At 40.5% G+C, this 13,008-nt stretch overlaps 1 protein-coding gene across 2 annotated transcripts in view; it reads right to left on the reverse strand.

Moving 5' to 3' along the window:
• robo1 (roundabout, axon guidance receptor, homolog 1 (Drosophila)) overlaps positions 1–13,008 on the reverse strand; it is a 303,336-nt gene that overhangs the window by 181,318 nt on the left and 109,010 nt on the right. For both annotated transcript variants that reach the window (XM_086216569.1, XM_086216570.1), the window contains one exon: positions 10,439–10,562. In XM_086216569.1, coding sequence (XP_086072695.1) covers positions 10,439–10,562 — 124 coding nt within the window. The remainder of the gene's footprint in view (positions 1–10,438; positions 10,563–13,008) is intronic.

Below are 13,008 nucleotides of genomic sequence, written 5' to 3' on the forward strand. Positions count from 1 at the left end.
GTCCTGGTCCACCTAACAAGTATTTGTGGACTCTTCTCAAAGCTGAAATTCACACAGGGAAAAACAATAATTTCATTATTTAGTTGTCAAATACTATACTTCTACACACTGGTATTTCTGCACACCTGCATATTTCCCTGAGAAACACAAACCACATCTGTACTTTGTCAAACATTCACATTTGAGGGACGATTTCTGACGAACTGAGAGTATAATATTTGCTCAACATTAAAAAGTAATCATGAAAACTCTAAACTACTTCATAATTGTGCAGCCAGAATAGAAGAGCACACCTCCATCAAGTTTGGTGGCCTACTACTGAAAAAGGGCCTGTATAATATTTCCTGATAAATTAATGAAAATGTCAAAATTTGCATTTGAATATTAAAGAAAGTCGAAAAAAGTTTCTGGATCTGTCCTTTGACCTCGACCTATCCCTCTGCAACGTCTCTAAAAATCCTCCAGGAATTCCGCTCGGAGACAGATTAACGGAACGCCTCATTGGTGGAGATACTGATCAAGAGGAAAAGGTGATCTCCATACAGCAGTCTGAATCTTTATCAATATACCACCACTTGAATTTTATATTTTTAGTGAGAAAATTCACATGAACATCCTTAACAGTATTGCTTTATTGGAGAAAAAGAAAACCGGACTGGACAGCTCAGCATGGCTGGTAATCCATTTAACTGCAGCTGTCTTATCCATGGTAGAAGAACAAGACTCCAGACAGAAAAAAAACAAACAAAATTTAAAAAAAATGGGCAAGCTAGTAAAATGATGCAGGCAGACAACATGGTCCACTTCAGAAACGCTCGAAGGGGTTTGAGGCCGAACAGACGATGCAAAAATTCATGCTGCAGTCGGGACGTGACACAGCCGGCGCCGGTGGAATCAAGGTGGAGGTGCTTAAGTTTAATGAGACAATCAAAGCAAATGTAAATAGTTATTGCCTAGTTGTCACTCCCATGTGTCACAGGAACATTTGCATAAGGTTTTTTTTTTTTTTTCCAAGTCCTCCATCTTTCACCGCTGGATGACTACAATAAAGATGTGAATTTGTAAGATTTTACTGATGCTAGTGCCAGTATCAATTCAGCTTTTGTTTTTTAATCTCCAAGTAAGATGAGTGCGTAGAAACAATGTAGACTGAGGTTTGCAGCTGAAGGAAGTGATTCTATTCAGAGAAAGAATGCCTGCTTATGTGAAAATGATGAAATCTTTTACAACGCTTCTTTTCTTAAAAGGATATGGAGCTGATGGCTGAGGGGAGCTGGTTATGACTGGAGAGCTGCAGTAGCAACAGTCCGTCAGCTCAAATAGAACATGAGGAGAAATAAGAGAATATTTGCACAACATTCACTTTAATTCCGGTTTTCTTATTCAAATACAAATCTGCTACTCGTCATATGCAAATTGTCTAATAAAAAGCATTTCTGGAATTCAAGCGGTGTCGCACAGAAGGATTGAGCATATTTCTTTTTTTCTCCGACCCTCAAGTTATCATTTTACAGACATTACAGCTGGCACTGCTGTCATTTTGAATGGGCTGCTTTCTCTCTCCACCAGGATTCCTCCTTATTGACCTGGGGGAAACTGCACGTGTCTAATATCATTGTTTTGCAAAGAGAAAGTTCAGCTATCTAAAAAAAATATGCCGGCACTGAAAATAGGAATTAAAGGAAGACTTTCAGTCCTGATGGATCGGACAATTTGTAACAAATTTTGCAGCTGGCTCCAGATGCTGATTGCCCTCCCTGGTATTCTGAGTCACAGAGTTATGTTCAAGGCTCAGTTTACAGTGAATGGCATCCTATTTCCAATGAAATGTCTTTACGTGTGAACTGGAAGTTAAGCTAAAGCAAACACCCGTATTGCATGGAGGTTAAGACATCATCCGCGTTCTTTGTTGCAACTCCCCCTGCTGTATTTCTTTTCATCTCGCCTCTATCATAATTATGAAAGAAAAACAAACAAACCATAAATAGACAGCTACAGCTGCATGCAACCTCTTACAGGGTGAGTCCTGCACTGCAACAAAGGCTAAAAAAAATTAAAAACCTCCCACCTCCTCTTCTCTTCCTCATCGATTGTCCGCATGTCTGTGCCTCCATGTCTCATGGCAGCAGAGACCAAAGTGACAGAGACAAAGGGCAGTTCGGGTATTAATTCAGCGCTCACATCTTCTTTCAGGATCCTTTCACATGCAAAACATTGGACTGCGTATTGGGCAGAAGGGGACGCTGACAATTACTGCCTCACATTGAGCCCACCATTGGAGACTCACTCTTCAGACTGATTGACAAATGAAAGAGCTGAAATAGCTTCCATTTAAAATGAGCACTTGGTAGAATAGGGGGATCATCTCCAATATCTTGTCTCAAATGGGAAAGGAAAAAAGATGAGCGTGCATAGGAAATTGAGCTCACAATTCAGTACTTTACAAAGGCCATTTAGGCTACATGCACAGAATACCCAGTGGTACCGCAGAGGCTTTAAAGCCCAAATTCAATAGAACATCAAGATAAAGCAGCAACTTTCAATGGGATTTGCATTCAACTGTTCTTTCTCTCAGTCTAAAAACTTTTCACACAGTCCAAACTAATCCTCCAAGTACTACGCTCATGCATGCACACGAAAATACACTGATTAGAAGGAATTGTCTTGTTCCTTGAGTCAAAAATCCATATATATATAAAAATATATGTGTGTGTGTGTGTGTGTGTGTGTGTGTGTGTGTGTGTGTGTGTGAGTGTGTGTACAGAAAACTGTTAGTGTGATTTCTAGAGAGGCAGAGATGTTCATTGTACTCCCGATCACGTAGAACATACATTTCCAATCATGAAGGTTGCTCAATTTGTCTGCCAGTCCCTCAGTGTGCCCAGTCTTTCCGGCTGAGTACAGAATCAAGACCGACCGTTTGGAAAGACGGATGCCTGTTGAGTGTGAGCTGGCATGAAAAAACCTGAATAACATCCATGTATCCATGGTTTCTTGCTCTTCTTTCAAACATCAAAAGTCCAGTTCTGGCACATGCAGGATTAAAAGTGCAGTCCCCATGGAATGAAACAAACAACAAGATATGTAAAGAGCTGTTAATGTTAATGACTTAAAGGCAAGCGCGGGGTTTGAACCCGAGACTAAATTGTCCAGTCAAAGTTAAAAGCAAAATAAAAGACATGATTTTATGACTGAAAAAGTCTGCCTGAGACTGCATTTTTATTATGTAGAGTATGTTTTTTCTGGATATTATGTTGGCCCTCAGGTTTGTTGCCTGAAGAGCAGTGAGAAAAGATCCCAGAAAATTATGAACTACATCAATTGTCTCGAGGGCAAAAAAAACAAACTGTTAAAACAAGTTGAAAAGAGCCGGAATTATCTACTAACATGCAAGAACACAGACTTACATCTAAATGGTGAGAATGAATTGTCGCGTAAGGGATGCAGGTATCGGCTGCAGACGCAACACAGGTATAAATAACAAGTACTTGTGTCTGAGAGCACAAACAGCTGCAGGGGAGTAGTGCTGGAGGAGCACAAGCAGGTTCTTTAATGGAGAGAGGGATGTGAGGAGAAATTCATTTGTGAGATGACACTCTCTCACAGCCCCATAGCACAAACCCCATGAGAGGGATGTTGTGGCTTGGAGCTGTGTGTGTGTGTGTGTGTGTGTGTGTGCGCGCGTGAGCGAGTGAGGAACGGGGTTAAAAGATACAAAGGTGCCTGTGTCATGTCTCTATGGAAATCAATAAATTGTACTGCATGCACAGCACACCATCCCGTACAAACACATGCATACAAGTGTGCAAACAGGAAGGGGCTGAAAGGGAAGAAAATCTGCAGCCAGGCTTTATTCTATTGTCTGCTCTTGCATTTGATTTAAAAATAATGACATATGATGTTTCTGTCTTTGTCACACTGAAATTAATCTGATATCAATAAAATCGTCTAGACAAACCACGAGCAGCGCCTAATGAAAATCAACATCTGGTTGCTAGGAGCGTGTTTTGAATCACATTAACAAATGCTTTCTAACAAAGTTTTATCACTTATTTATAGGAGTGTGTGTGTGTGTCCTTGATAATGCAGCATGTTTTATGAGATTCAGCCGTTTGTGTTGACAATGTGACAGCTATGATTGCATCTATTGTGTTACAAGGTTACAATATTTTCATTGGTTAATCTATGCAGAAGATGGCACTGCTACGAGTTTCCCCCATTAAAATTCATGAAAATAAACTCAAGCTCAGACTCAAACTCAAACAAGCAAAGTTTTACGTGATTTTAAACCTTTTGTTTGGCATGATAGTCTACTTGTTTTTAAAAAGTGTGAATGTAATTTTTACAGAAGCTATTATGCAGCGTACTAACTCCACGGTAGACACGTGAATTCACCACAATTAGCTTTGCGCTTCTAATAGCTAATGATGTTTGTACCCTCCTTTGTTAGCGACCGCCCTTTTTTTTAAGACACTTTGAAATTGACAGGTGGCTGTAGTTTGACGGTGATGCCTTTGTTTTGTAGTAAAAGATTGAACCACTGACTTCATTTCAAGCACACAAAATGTTCTGAGACAAGGGAGCGGACATTTTTCAATGCTAACTTACTCCTGAGTTCTTTGCAACTCTATTCAAGTTTTAGCCGTACAACTAAAGTTAACCTTGGACCCCAAATATTTCCCTCTCAATACAGATCCAACTTTATCTAATGTTCAAGGTGCAGTCACAATGGATCCATGTGAAGGTTTAGCCGACGGCGCTCAAGTTCAGGCCATCAAATTTCAAGCCTGAGAGCAAAATATGAGAGAAAAAAAAAAAACAGGCCGTGCCAGCTGTGTACCAAGGCACCCCTCGATACCAACACCTCCTACGACGGAAAGAGAAAAGCTCAGAAAATAAAAAAAGGAGGAGAATGATAATAAAACAAATGCCCCAGACCTCCTGGAGCAGATTTTTCATCATTAAATGATGGCCTGAGGGTGGATGGAGTGTGATGAGGAAACACTCACCGGCTTGTGCCCTGCTATGTAATTAAATGGTGGCTGGAGAGAGGCAGGGAGATGATAAGCACAAGGCTCTATGCCCCAGGACAGAGGAAAATCATGAGGTGCTTTAAACAATAAGGGTATTGGAGAGACACATGTGGGCAAAAACAAGGAGAGCAGACAGATTGATGCTTTTCTCTACTAGAATAAAACAGAGGTAAAGGATGAAGGTTGGCATTTTTAAAAGGGTACATTCCAGCTCAGGGAGAATATAATATAGGAGGTGATAAAAACAAATCAGCTGTAAGGTGAGATGTGATCAATGCAAGAAGAAATGCAAATGTTGGCATCCAAAGTAAGAAAATAAACAAGAATATAATCCTGTGTATGTTTAAAAAAAAAGTCTACAACAGTGAATGGTTTCTGAATTTTGAATATTAACACACACAGAATTAAGCACCTACTAAACCTGTAGGTTGAGGGAGCTGTTTCCTATTGTACCGCGTCGACCAGCTGATAATAGCGTTTCATTTCATATTATCTCCAGCTCCAAAAATAAGAAAAAGATTTCATATGTCAGCAACAACAGAGTTAAAAGAGCTTCTTCCGTCCGGTTTGTCATCGTTAGAAAAAAAAAGTGCAACTTGAGGTTCCAAAAGAGAATAAATAAGCGTCTCTTGTTGCTTAGTCAGATGTTTGTTTAATTCGCCCAACATGGCTACGTGAGAGTCACATCACCATAACATCCATGGCCACTAGAGGGCATCTGTCACTGGCTGATACATGTGATAACTGCTAAAATAATAAGTTCAGCGTTTTTTCTCTTGCCGAGCAACAGCAACAGCTAAACTTGCGGATGCCGTTTTTACTTCAGGATCAGAAAATATGGCACTGTAAACATTAGGGTTTGTAATAAGTTGAAGCAAATATCCAACACTAATCTTAAAGACAATGAATAATAAGTCCTCAGCCTGATCTGACGTTTAAAAACTGAGTCAAGATGGCTGAATCTGCACGTTAATACTGCAGTAACAACAAGCGAAGAAACGCACAGTGAAAGGTCCTGCCAAAGATATGCCATGAGCATCCCGGTGAACAGTACAGACACAGTCACCGTGAAGTTCCAGAAGTCTTATGATATTTGAGTCAAGCCTCCACCATGACTGATACTTAGAGGCGTTGAAAATCATGCAATGTCAAGTGAAACAAGTGAGATTTGCTTTGACATCAGTGTAGTTCAAAGAAAAGGCTTGCGGGCTTGTTTTTTTGACAAAGCTGTTTAATATTTCTAAATGGAATAAACGGCGTCACTAAATGGCACTATTCTGCTGAAACATTCTGCCACATGAATTTCATATCTTTAATGCAAAATCCTCCATCATTTTTCTTCTTCAGTGATATGCAATCTTCCCAGAGAAAGAAATATAAAACAAGGTGAAATATAGATTTTTTTTTTTTAAGCCAAACACATTTACAGGGCGTTTTGCAAAGTGCTGTATAAGGCAATCAGGAATCCCTCTTGAAAGTTGGCAAGGAGAGAAAAATGTCAGGATATTTCATTTTAACTTTTTCATTGCTAAAAAGGTTTTGTCTGCCTTTTGCCAAGCAAAGATTGTTGTACCGATGCCAGTCTTGTTTCAGACTCTCTCAATGGGGATTGAAGATAAGTACAGACACCCCTGAAAAATGGCTGTGACTCCGTGTACTCATGCAGTGGGATGCCAAAGTAGACTGCTTCATTTTTCTGGCTTCGGCTTCAAATTAGATCAGAGATGACCTTCAGATATCAGCAAAGCCAATATGCTGACTAGTATGCGTCAGAGAAAGAGGCCAGTGATCAAGATTTAATGGAGTTGGACTACAAGAGTACAAGAGTGATATACGTCTCATCAACAGTGAAATGAAATTAGTTTGTGTGAAGGCATCTCTGCGTGTTTCAGCTCGTCTGCAAGAATCTTCTAATGGCTGTTTGTACATCAGATTGAAAGACAAAGAACTCAACATCAAATGCGAGCCGGAGTGAAAACGTGAGGGTGTCAAACAGGGTGCTTATAGTGCAGAACACTAATAAGGAGCGTGTCAGCAGGACAGCAGCAGCAGATCCATTCTCCTCCGGGCTCCATCTTGGCAGTACCTGTTATAAACTTCCTCTGCCGTCTTGCACAATTGGTTCTGTAATTTAAAAAGGTCAGCATGGCTCCTGTGTAATTCAATACTCTCATGGTGCTGTATTAACCACATATTTAATCACCCTCTGGCTGGTGTGCAAGCTGAATACTGAGCATAAAGGGGCAAAGGGGCTCCCCCCCCCCCCCCCACCCCTGAAATACATACATGACTGGAACTATGAAGAGGAGACGCTTCTTCCCGAAATGTTGCTGTATTTGCTTTTAGTAGTGAGAAAAGTAGCAAACAATGTTTTAAGTGAGGAGTTAAAGCACAGAAAAATAAAATACTGTCTGGGTTTCTCTGTGAGGTTTTCAACAGGCTCCAGGGAAGACACACAATCATCAAGCCAAACGCTGAAACCTCTACGATAACAACCAGCTTCCTCCTCGAAATGCGGAACAATATAATCTTGGTTTTGTCTGTGCGGTACTGTTGGCTTCAGGAACATACTGTAAACTGAGCTTTGCCGGTGGCGAAAGCAAGGAACCGATCCAAACGCTGATGGCGTCAATATTGTACAGCCATTACAACAGTTTGCAATCAACATTTACTTGATAAGTCGAAGCAATCACGACTATTGCCACTTCAGCTTGAAATCAGTAAAGCGAAACTAAAGGCAGATGTAGCTTATCGAGTGTATCTGAAAGAAGAATATAGAAAAGAAGAAAGATGACCAACTTTTATTTGGCTTAATTGTGTCAGAGCAGACTTCGGATTCCTAGACTCAAATTAGACAAAGCGACACAAATCCAATTAAACAGATGAACAAAGAGAAAAATAATTACAATTCAAGTCATCCTAATCACAATGTGGTCCATTAAGTGATTCCTATATCAAGTCTCAATATGCTGGAAGGACACAGGAATATATTTTCCGGTCTATGGGGATACAAAAACAGAAGGACATAAAAAAGAAGAAGTAGCTTGTACATTGCAGGGCGATGTTTCCAGGAGTGCTGCAGTGCACAAGCTGTTTATTCTCCTTTTTTAAAGCAGGGCGCCAAAAGTTTGGGTTTTTCTTGACCTTGAATTTTACTTCACTCGACTGTGTGGTGTTTTGTTGCTCGGTGCAGAGCAGCAACCAGGAGATTGGAGGTTCATTCAAATGAAACACTGGTGAAAATTGGATCTTGTGCTGAGAATAAGTCCGCCTGGTCAGTCGCTCAAAAAGTCAGTACATCCAAGGCTATAGTGCAAAGTTCTAGTGTTCAATTTAGTGAAGGTCCCAAAACCTTGTACAGTATGTCTCCGAATATCAACAACTTTGTATTTCCATGAAAGACGGCAGAAAATGTATAATGAAAAAAAAACATGTTGAATTCTATATTCAACCCATGTCCGCCCTCTTCCTATCTACTGTAAACGTGATAACAGGGCTTGACAGAGCATTATGGCAAAAGAATGATATTTCACTCAGAAAAATCAATCATCAGGCAGATTTCACTCAGCAGAGAACCACTTTATTATTTCTAAATAAAGGACTTATTAATGCGGGTCAATAAGTAGCTGAGCAGATGATTCAATTTGGAAATCCAGCACAAACTGGGGAGAGAAAAAAATGACGACGGATCACCAGTTCCCAAAATCCGCATTCATACCAGATCTGTCCTGTATTATATAGCGAATATCAACGTTTATTTGTCATGATTCCATCTGAATAGCAATGAACGCAACAGTTAAGATTGAATCTGATGGAATAAACAGGATCAGTCAGGAGCTGTCAGCCGTCAAGTGTGTAAAGAAATAAAATAAAGGCAATGGTGGTTCTAGCATGGTTTGACTTCTCCTCATCTAGAAAAGTTGGTTAAACTTAAGTGACTAAGTTACACTGGTATCTTCCAGGACTTTTTGACATGTCAGCCACAAATTCAACCTGACAGCATTGAGCTTGAAAACCAGTCCGAACAAAAAATATGAAACTGTAACCACCAGAACTCTGTCACTGCCCTCTATGTCGCTTCCTACCAAAACTAAAGAAAAAAAATAGAAAGGCAACTCCTTGTCCTCAATACTAAAAAAATACTGCATATACAATGGGGTATAAGATGAGAGTATAAGTAAACATAACATGACCTTCCTGATAGTTACACTCCAAATATAATGAAAGAGTCACTAAATACCCCCTAGTTTTTTGGAGAAATGATAAAAATTGGTCAGGATGGAGGCGGAGAAGCTTGAGGACAGGTGTGTTGGTACGATGCAAGACGCAGCGACATGATGGGCCGTCATCAGGGGGAAACTATTTTTTTTTTGTTTTTTTTGTTTTGTTTTTTTTTTAACTTGAAATACCCTGCTTTCTCCACCAGGATCCTTTGAAGCGGACATCAAGGTAAATTTTGAACAGCAATGTCTGGAGTTGGAGCCGAATCAGTCGGCAGCGCTGGAATCTAGAATCCAATTAAAACCTATTAAAAGCCACTAGCTGTTATCTCAAAGTAACTATAGAGTGTCGACACAAAATGCCCATTAGGAAACACATTAGTATCAGCGAGGATAAACTAAGGAAGTGTGTGTGTTGGGGGGGCACTGACCAATCATTGCATTAGCGAAACAACAATCTTCATCAGAAGTTTCAGGATTCACCATCATTTTCCCCCTACAGTTCAAGAGATTTTACATCAAGTATCACTCCTACCTCATGATTTCAAAATTCCCTCTAGTACAACAGTGGTCTTAGCAGCATCCCCGCACCACCCAACAGTGTGTGCTGACCAGGAAGAGGAACACAGAGTAATACTGTATATACAGTATAATAGTAGTATTGAAGTATCAGCCCAAGCCGGCGAGTGGGGCATCCAATACATGTCAGTGAAGACAATTCAGAATACGACAAAGTTTCATACTCGATAATGAATGTTGCAGTTTTACAGTTTATTTTAGCATCCAGGGGAGTAAGACTTGGATATTCCTTGTTTTAGTCTGGGTTTCCTTTTTTTGGTCTTTTTTTTTTTGAAGAGACAAGCATGTTTCACTCATGTTTAATATCGTCCCTACACGCATTCTCGCATGATACCAAAGACATGAGAGTTGCTTCGGGAAATAATTAAAAACAAAAAAAATACAAAAAGACATTAATGAAGCATCAGTGTATCAATCCTTGTGCCAAATGAGTGATGTAAGTGTTACACTTACATGGCAACAACGGACACTTGGGGAAAGAGTGTCGAGCAGTTAAGAGTCAGACAAGCACACAGACACACTGATGAAGCGTCGATGACAAAGCCGGAGTATGAATTCGTCACGGATGGAAGCGCATGCCAGGACCGAACATGTGAGGTTTCTTACCTGGGACTACAGGAACCTCTTGGCAGTGGACCAGGTTCAGTAGAACCACGAAGAAGAGGGGTGTGGCCCCTGACCACGTGCCACGCATGATGCTGCTCACTGTCCAGGCATTACTGGCATCAATCTGAGGAGAGAAGATAAGTGACTCATCACATGTGTGGAACATCTCTTTCATCAATCCATCGCAAGTAAAATGACATTCAATGTACTGAGCAAATAAAATGCCAGTGTACAAGAGAAAGCAACAATTGCTGCCTGACTACAGTGCATAAAAAATCCCATCTAATGACATGTTTAAAGCGTTGGTGAATACAAAGCAGCTCTCCTAACAAATGACTCAATTCTCTATTGAGTTCCTTTAAATTGTAATTGTATAGTTGTTGAATCCATAATTTATAACCCAAAGTGTTCGGTCTCAGAATACTAAGAAGGCTGCAAATTGACTTCTTCTGTTGCTAAATTCTTACTCAGTCATACAAATACACACATAACAAGCAGCATCGTGTCACATTGATTTCAGACAGGTGAGTGTCAGAGTTTAGTGGTGTGTGCTTGACGATGCTGCTGAGCTGACATCACCTGCACACAATGACAGCAACCGTCTGTAGCATGGAAATAAATCGGAGGATCCTCAGGATCAGCCATCTGTGGAACAACCTGTTCACCCTTGTTTGATTACATTCAGCGGGCCAGGCAGCCTCCAATCTCTCTCTCTCTCTTTCCCACCTCCCTCCCTGCACTGCTATGCACTATGATTTTCCCTTCATACCCCATTTCCAGGCTTGACATCCTCCTTGAATTGGATATGCTTCAACTCGAATAAGATAGACTTGCTTTATCGTAAATTCTAAGGTACTACAGTGGCGACTGTCAAGCCTAGCATCATTTGAGATGATGGTGAGCATGTAAAACAGCCTCCACATTTCTAAAATGAACATTACAAAGCAAACGCAGAAAGATTTTGCATGATAAATCTTAGCTAAGTTCTCTTTGCAGTCATTTGTTAACTCATTAATCCAAACTTTCATGTCCTTGTCACTCAGACGTGGCAACAAATGGATCAGCCATTTGCCGCTTATTATCAGAAGCCCCTTCTTATTCATTTCTTCCCTCTCTGTAATCGGAGGAGAAAGAAGGCGCAAGCACATCAATTTGCTCTTATAGCTTTTCTCTCCTATCTTATCTTTGGGTACTCAGTGGACACTCCCTTTATATGCATTTCCTGAATTTCTAAAAAAGACTGCATTGTACTATCTTCCCCGCTCATTTCCAATGTTACCGCAGAGCTGAGAAATTATGGGTTTTATTTGTAAATTTCTCCCATTTGCATATAATGATGATTCTGTGGTCAGACTGGACGATTGTCCTGCTTTTATTTCTCATGAAGACTCTCCCCGGTCACTCGAATCAATATCACGCCAGTATTCTGGAGGAGCAACCGACTAGTTTCTCCTATTTTTCTTGATAATTGTTTCAGATAAGCACTGCATTGTACTCTCGTGGGCAATCTGATAAATACTCTATTACCAGTCAGAAGATGGCTGTGAGAAGTGGGCGCCAAGGGTCTTTGGTTTGGTGAGGATTCATAGCATATAGAACCCCCCCCCCCCCCCCCCCACCATACCCCAACCAAGAACAAGTGAAGTGTTTGAGAGCAACGCTGTTAATTTAACCCACTACCCTGTCTTATTTGATTAATGATTTAATGATGTGAGATAAAGGAGGACATATTTGAGCCCTCCCCCTCCAGAAAGTACAAACACACACACACCTAAAGATAAATCACATTCCAATCAATGGCCATTCCTGTGTACTCATTATTACACCCTCTTCCATCGATGGAAATAAGCATGTTTTACAATACTTGTTCCAGCGGCTCCTTCTGCATTCACTACAAATTCAGCTCAGGAGGAATGAAAGATCCTTATTGCCTCTCTTTATCTGACTCAATGACTGCAGAATTGATTGAAGCCAATTACTCCGCCAGTGACAAGAAGTATTGCTGCTGGCTCAGTGACCATCTCCCACAAAAGACAGAAACCATCAGGAGAACGATCACTGCCCGTAAATTGATTTTTTTTTTGAAGACTACAAATCCAAAGCAAGGTAAAACATGTCACTCCAAACCTGTAGTTTCTCATCCTGACACTTCCACAAAACTCACTCACTCATGTCACGGATGAACACATGCTAACTTATCGCACTCAACGACAGGAGTTCCCGCATGCACTTATGAAATGTGTCACGTTCATGAACTTGGACAAACCTCAGGTGAAGTGTTTAAACTGAGGATTTGCAGCAAACTTAAGAGGAAGCCATCTGAAGTCCTCGGAGAAACAGAGTGAACTTGAAATTACCTCTGACGATGACCTCTATTCCAGACTTCTTAATCTGTCTCTCTTTCATCTTCTGCCTTTGTCCTTCTGAGGCACACTGCAGATTTTTAAACTGACACATCACAAGTAGAGCAGAATAGGAATCAGACCCATGGTGACAAAGCAAAGGACAAGAAAAGGAGGAAGGGAGGGAAAAAATACTACTGTATTTTTTTAAAAACTTTTTTTAAGTAG

This window comes from Aulostomus chinensis, chromosome 10 (assembly GCF_037954235.1).
Source record: "Aulostomus chinensis isolate RoL2024-O1b breed Wild chromosome 10, RoL_Achi_v1.0, whole genome shotgun sequence".
NCBI classification, from domain to species: Eukaryota; Metazoa; Chordata; class Actinopteri; order Syngnathiformes; family Aulostomidae; genus Aulostomus; species Aulostomus chinensis.